Source organism: Zeus faber, assembly GCF_960531495.2.
Source record: "Zeus faber genome assembly, chromosome: 6".
NCBI classification, from domain to species: Eukaryota; Metazoa; Chordata; class Actinopteri; order Zeiformes; family Zeidae; genus Zeus; species Zeus faber.
Window position 1 is genome coordinate 18,609,974 of NC_137201.1, and position 7,921 is coordinate 18,617,894.

The window sequence follows — 7,921 nt, forward strand, 5'->3', positions numbered from 1 at the left end:
CTCCTCTTCTGAAAACCCTCAAAAACGTGAAGTTTTTACAAAAGTGATTTGAGACTAAGTCCGATCACCACTTCCTCAGGTGCTTGTAATCCTTGGTGTGACTAGCAATTCATTTGGCATTTAAATATTCTTATCAACAAAATATTTGCTACAGATGCATCTTAATGAAATGGTTAAGTGTTAAGTTCTTTAAAAAAACCTACATTTTTTTCTTATATAAATATTTCAATAATGTAAAAAGTTTTTTTTTTGTTTTTTTTTTTTTCGGCCTGCACATCACAAGTCTTGACCGTCCACTCACTGATTTGTTCAACAAATCTTGGTCCACTTCTGGCGGGGAAAACCAGAGAAACTCCATTGTCCGCCATACCGGTAGTACTCAGCAGGACCCCAGGAGGTCCAGGTTCTTCAGAAGGCGGTTCAGGTACTCCTTAAGTCCCATGAGAGCCTCGATTCCCACGGTGTGGATGTATATTTTCCTTCTCCGCAGCTCCGCCAGTCGCCCCTGCAGCAGGGGCTTGGGCCCCCGATCGCAGCGCTCCGTCCTCCAGTCGTCCATCAGGAGACCCCACAGCGACGACAACTCGGCCTTCATCTGCGGGAGGTCCTCCAGCGTCTCGGACAGCAGGCTGTTGTAGCCCTCCAGCACCAGCACGACGGAGGAGAGCCCGTCCAGGCTATCGGCGGGTGGGCTGATCACCAGGCTCGCCGGGAGGTGCTGCGAGAAAAAGACAAGAATTTAGCAATCGGTCCTCCTGCGGACGCCTTCCAACTCGGGTCGACTTTTGAAATTTGCGCCGGAGGCCGTGCGGACGGCGCCGTACCTCCAGGTAAATGTCGATCTTCTTCATCAACTGCTCAGCGGTGAGTTTGACCTTGGCTCTCGTGTTCACCGGATCCCTCGACAGAGGAGATGCTCTGCCCGTGTTGAGCATGTGCAGCAGACAGAGGAAGAGAAGGGCCAGGTAGTTGTCCATGTTTGTGATGTGTTTTGGGGATCGTTGGTAACGCGGCGACCCTGGAGCTCCTGTGGAGGATGATGATCAATGTCAGGTTTGGGGATAAAGTCAAATCACTTGTGTATTCGAAACTCACTTTAAGGACTTTAAGCCCCCATCTGCACCTGCATATCTGAACTTATTTTCAACGTTTCATCCCGGATGTCTCTTGGCAGCGGAGAGAGAAGTCTGTTTGCGCAGGTCAATATTTGGGGACTGAACAGCTGTGAATTTATGACTCACGGCCGACTGTAATCGGTACAAAGATCAGTCGCCGGTCAGGAAAATCGCAGACGCTACGGTTTCTGACACGTCCGCTGTGGAGAGTGAGCTCTGACGCCGGCCGAAAAACTTTAATCTGATCAAATGAGATAAATCATCTTCGACTCCGTGACGGACGACACCGACGCGGGTTCGAGAACCGCCTCTCGCATACAGCAGCCAACACAGGTGTTCAAACGTCGAAACACGCAAAACATTAACTAACTGATGCAAGACCTTGAGATGGAACCTTTTCAAAGACACCGAGAGAGACAGCGTGGGACTTCAGGGGACGGAACAGGAGAAGGCAACAGAGAATAAAAAGTGAGGAGGAGGAGGAGGAGGAGAGCGGAGATGCAGAGCAGGGTCTTACCTTGGCAGATCTGAGTGTGTGCCACCGTCCACTCCATCAAGACATCTTATAGTGGAGACCCGTTGACTCATCTCTTACTCACCTCTGCCTCGCCCCCACCCAACACACTAATACACCCCCTCACTCCGAAGCCTCCATGTCATAACAACCCTCAGTCTCAAAGGTACGACAGGACATGACCGAGGGGGACACAAAAACAAAACAGCACCCTGTCCCGGTACTTGTGAAAACCAGAGGAAAATAGGCAGAGTTACTTAATTGCGACTACAAAATGTGCTCGATTATCACTTTATTTTTTAAGCAAATGTGAAAAAACTTTTTTTTTTTGGGGGTGGGAGGAGCCGGCTGTCACACTGAATGCAGCCCGCTTTACTATTATTCATTATAATTCATTCAACATAGTTGTTTATTCAATATTATTAATCATTTCGTTGATATTATTCATGAAATAACCAAGGCGTCTTTTGATCGTTTCTCTCTGATTTCACTTGAAATTTGTTCTTGATTTAAACCGGGCCCATCCAAACCCGATTCCAGCTGCTGCTGCTGCTGCTGTTAACACTGATGGCATCCTTCCAAACTCTGGACACATCTGGAGAAGCCTCGCTGCTGGGGGTTGGAGAGAGAAGCCAGTTTCACCGGTGGCGCACGCGCACACACACACACACACACACACACACACACAGCTGGTGTTGGTGGATGTAGCGTTTGTTGAACTTTGACACCAAATCAAAAGGGCGTCTTTACATCCCATTCCGATTCGGTGTCAATCCCAAAAATGTCGAACAATACAATACAATGTGAAACAATAGAATAAATAGACTAATACCATCCGGACACTTGATTGATTGATCTCTGTTACTTAAAACAAAAACTGTACGTACTTCACTTTCTGTTTTCATTTCCATGACACAACAATCGCCGGTGCAGGTATTGTCGACTGAAAAAGGAGACTTGTGAACAGACACACTCACTGACTTGACGGGATTGCAAGTCGGGTTTATTCCCATTGTGTTTTATTGCTTTTAATGAAAATACATGAGTTCAAGGTGGTTTACCAAGTATTAAGTACACACACACACACACACACACACATTCATATATTAACCATTGCAATTCCTTCCACCTTGCGACTTTTTCTTTTCTTACATTGTCGTGAGTTTATACATTTAACAGGAGGTTGTCGCTGCTTTGTTATTTTTCTATTTTTGTTTACTCCCTGAACCGCACACATGCAAGTGCGCGCACACACACACACACACACACACACACACACACACACACACACATGCACACACACACATGCACACACACGCACGCTCATTCATATAAACATTGGGGTTACAACATTTTGTCACGGAAAGTTTCGGTTTGGGTAAGATGGGGGGGTTCTCAAGCGTAATAGTCCATAATTCTGGGAAGCGACGTGGTCAGGTGGCAATTGCGCCAAAAATACCTTTAACCGGAAGAGTGTATTATTCGGGGAAGAAAAGTCGTAAATAAAATAATTAAATGGATGTTTCCCAAATGTTGAGCATGCTTCTTTAGAAACTTGGCTCTTGTGGCTTCAGTGGAGTTGCAGAGAAGCAGGTTCCATTTCATTTAGCAGCCAATTTCCTTCCATATGGGATTAATAAAAGCTTCCTGGTGTTGTTGTTTGGCAGCGAGGTTTTTGGTCGGTTTCCATTAAGGCCACATTATACAGATGGCATTTTGTCAAATGTTTGGTTGATTTCACTAACCGTTGTACTGTACACATGGAGTGAGGTTGGTACAACGGGTACAACTCATATGAAGTGGCTCCTTAAAAAAAAAAAAAAAAAAAGGAAATTTTATATACCACAGTATTTTTCATGACACTACTCTTTCACAGACCCAATGTGGAATCCACCTTTATATATTTATGTTATTGTTGTTATTTTTTAATCTTTTCTATTTTCAGTCATTTTATTTTCCCACAGACCTGGAGCCCTAAGGTGCCTCTAGAAGTTCAGTTAGAATTGATCAATTTCCATTTGCAAAGGAAACAGCAACGCCCAGCAGCATTAGCTTTTTATTGTAATTAGGTAAATAATTATGGGAGGAAAAAAGGAGTTATTATTATATATCATTTTAACACACGGATTGGTAATAACGGCCAAACTGCAACTCTTTTTCTTTTTTTTTCGGACCGTGACTTTATTTTGGGACGTCTCTTGTCCCTCGGTGAAGCAGCGATGGCGGAGGATCAGTCGCAGGGATGTCTCCTCTGGGGCGGCTGAGAGGGACGCTGCTGCGAGGCCTCATCAATTATTCATCAGCAACGGCGTCACGTGACTTTTGGGAGGAGATGAGTCACGTCATCTCCGGTAGTTGTGTTTTCCCCCTCCTCCTTGCTCAGCATGCACACACACACACACACACACACACACACACACACACACACACACACACGCACACAAAAACCTACACTTTGATACTTGATAATGATGACGACCCTGATACAATGCATTTTGTTAAAATTAGCGCTACGACTCGGTTTTCAGGTGAAAGTCGTAACCTCTTGGCCCTGGCCGGGACTTGTTTTTCTGGGCCCCTCACGGTGTCACATTACCTCCCTGCAGACGCAGCAGCCGTGTGGAAACCAGGAAACTCTCATGGCGTGATTGGTGCGGCTGACTCACAGGAATGACGGGAATTCGGATCCAGGAGTCGTGCACTGCCATTCAGAAGACTATTTTTTTTCTTACCCCCCGACCCTCGGGTGACGCTGAATCTATAAAAAATCCAGTTCAAAAAGGCCCGAGTCAGCATTTTTTTTAATGTGTGTGTGTGTCCAAACGCAGTAAAGTCTCCCTGTTAAATATATTGGTTTCACAACTTTCGTGTTTTTGCCCAAATAGAAAATGTGGATTCCAGGCAAAGGATCCTGACAGAAGGTAAAAAGTTGCCTTGCAAAGTCAAAAACACATGAGCTTTAATTTCTCGGTTGCTGATCCTATCGTTGTCCCCAACAGCGTGCTCGGGAAAAGCTTCTATTTGAGTGGATTTTGAATAATACATTTGAAATCCACTTACAGGAAGGCCACTCGGATTCTTGTCTGGCAAAAAGTTTTAAGAATCAACATTCAAGATTCAAGATCTTTATCTGTCACATATATACTTACTTCCATACATATATGCAGTGAAATGACATTGCAACGCACCCAGAGATTATGCACAATAAATACTAACTGGCACAATAGCTAACTAATTAACAAACTAACTAAACTGACTGATTCCTAAAATGCAATTCAATTAGTAAATAGAATAAAATAAGAGTAAAAAGGGTAATATACTAATTGGGAATACAAAATCAGAAATAAAAGGAATAGACAATTGTGTATATACAGATATGTGCAGTAAAGTGGCATGTGAATAAAGTGAGGTAGTGTGTGTGGAGATATACAGTACAATATACAACAGTGTGGCGCAGCAATACAGTAACACGGAACAGAACAGCAATACAGCACAGTATGCAGTAACCCAGACAGTGATACTGTATGCAGTACAGTATGCAACATACAGTACAGTAAGGCAGTGGGGCCTGTGTGAGTGTCTCCGTGAGGGCCCCTGGTGAGTTCAGCGTTGTCCTTACGGCTTTCGGGAAGAAACTCCGTCTCAGTCTCTCTGTTCTCGCTGTGTGACTGCGGAGGCGCTTGGGCTTCCGTTGTTGGGGTGGTGAGGATCCTTCATGATCCTGCGGGCTCTGCTACTACACCTCCTGGTGTATAAGTCCTGCAGGGAGGGGAGGGTAGTTCCAGTGGTACGTTCAGCTGAACGCACCACCCTCTGCACGGCCCGCCTGTCCTGAGCAGCACAGTTCCCAAACCAGGCGGTGCCGCTCCACAGTAGAAGGACGTGACCTCACAAAGACTGAGGTGGTAAAGATGATGCCTCGCCTTTCTCACCACAGTGTCTGTGTGTATAGTCCATGTTAAGTCCTCCATGGTGTGGACTCCCAGGTACTTGAAGCTGCTCACCCTGTCGACAGAAATGCCATTAATCACCAACGGCGCGCGCGTCCTCAGTTGTTATCCACGCCTAAAGTCCACAATCAGCTCCTTAGTTTTGCTGATGTTCAGGTGGAGGCTGGTGTCCTGGCGTGGGTGATCAGGCCCACGACAACGGTGTCGTCAGCATACTGAATGATGGTGTTGGAGCTGGACCTGGCCACACAGTCATGTGTGTACAGGGAGTTCAGTAGGGGACGCAGCCCTGGGGGGATCTTGTGTTCAGGGTGAGGGTGCTGGACGTATACCACCCCACCCGAACCACCTGGGGCCTGGTTGTGAGGAGTCCAGGATCCAGGTACACAGTGATGTGTTCAGTCCTGGCTCCCACAGCTTGACAGCCAGTCTGGTGGCGACTATGGTATTGAAAGCTGAACTGTAGTCAATGAACAGCAATCTCACATAGCCCCCCTTCCAGCCTTCCAGGTGGAAACTCGGACAACTCGGACACTGAGAGTGCGCGTTCAACCCCATCGGTTTAACTCAAATTAGCCGCCGAGCTAGCTGTGTTTTTGCCAGCCTCAAACGGTGCATAAAATAAGTTTAGTTCGTTGCGAAGGAGGCGTCCACACTTGTGGCTGGGGAGGGGCTGCTCTTGTACCTAGTAATAGTTCGCAGCCCCTGCCACAAGCGTCTGGTTTCCCGTTGCTCCATCTGTAGCTCCACTGTGTCCCTGTATGTCTGTTTAGGGACCTTCCCCGCCCTTCGACGCCTCTTTATCACAGGTTCATGTGCATGTTTGGAAAGGTACCGTGAGGCCACTGCATGGCTGCCAGTGCTGTCTGTGTGTGAATGCGTCAATGCGTGGCGTGGAACATGTTAACTGGCCTTAGTGGCTAGAAAAGTCCAATCAATTCAGTCCATTTAGAACAGATATCCCGGAGGGGCACCCACGGGATCGGCGCCAAGACTTGGCATGAGTTCACAGCCTCCCTGAAGACGCCTTTCACTCCAGGTGTTTATTCCCGAAACGGTGTTTTCTCCCAAACCCCAGGCTTATCAACACTGATGCTCCGATTCCGACCTGGAGTTTATAAAGTGTATAGTCGCGCCTCCCTGATTTAGACCACGGCCCGAAAAATCCGGACCACGAAAATGGTGGGAAACAGTTTAACGATTCAGTACTACATCCATCACAATCCTTTTCCATGTTTTCAGCAATTACTTTCGAACATGTATAATGTGTTGAGAAACAAATCCCTGTATGCACTTTACAGGGACTAATGTGTGTATTGCACTGCTCCTATTTGGTCTAAACGTGCAAAAATGTAAATAAATAATGATGCATATCTAGTTAAAGTGTTCAAAAGCTTAACCACTAAACATGCAGATCATTAACTAGAGATCATTTTGCATCTCACATCTCGTGTACATACATAAATATATACATACATTAATAGATACATAGATAAACATTCTACATGGGAGCAGTGCAATACATTCGACACTTTTCCCGGTGATAGACTCCCCGGATGTCTTTTCATGCACGGATGACATCCTTTCCACCAGACCTCACACAAATCTTCTGTAGGAATGAAAAGATTCACAAGCTCAGATGAAGATCAAACGTGAGGCAGAGCGAGGAAACCACGACCAGATGTAAACATGCTACGTGAGAGTGACACACTGCGTTACTGTAAACAGCTGTAAAATACTTGCTAAACCGAGATTTAAAAAACATATTCCAGCAAAGGTAAAACACGTCATTGTTGTTATGAGGCGTGTGGGATTTCAAGGACTTGGCAGCTTCACAGCTCCTCACCGCTCCAAAGACCCCTTGTTCAAATCCTGCCTGACGCCCAAAGTAAGATGGTGATCCTGAGCAGGAAATGGGGTGAAGAACATGGATGGAGGGATGGATGGATAGATACTTTTCGGGCTGCTGCCAAGATCCAGGTGTGTGCTGTTGTCTGAGTCAAGCGGTTTTTGGGGTGTCATCTCCATCGTCGCTCTGTGTCTCCACAGTTGAACAGTTTTCCAGCCCACGGCTGAATTCTAAGCCTTCAGGTTTGATGTTGTGACGAAACATTTTCATTGGTGTAATCACTTTTTTCTCATCTTTTATTTCTTATTTATTGTATGATGCATACAGAAAATGAACAATGAATACATTTGACTCCTCATAGGAATGCACCTAGTAGTAGTTGTAGTAGTACTTTTGAGATACAGTGGTACCTGCGTGATGTGCTCCAGAAACAGACTCATGAGTTTCAAAAAGAGGTTTGCCGTTTCTTTCACTTTTTATTTCACTCTTTCTC

General features: G+C 45.8%; 1 protein-coding gene across 1 annotated transcript; it reads right to left on the reverse strand.

The window, feature by feature from the left end:
* Positions 1-379: 379 nt before the first annotated feature.
* On the reverse strand, positions 380-977 carry lepa (leptin a; the record flags this gene model as incomplete). The annotated part of the gene is made up of 2 exons (XM_080002837.1): positions 380-718; positions 825-977. The coding sequence occupies 2 exons, from the start codon at positions 975-977 to the stop codon at positions 380-382; spliced, it is 492 nt and encodes a 163-aa protein (XP_079858963.1).
* Between the last annotated feature and the right edge of the window lie 6,944 nt (positions 978-7,921).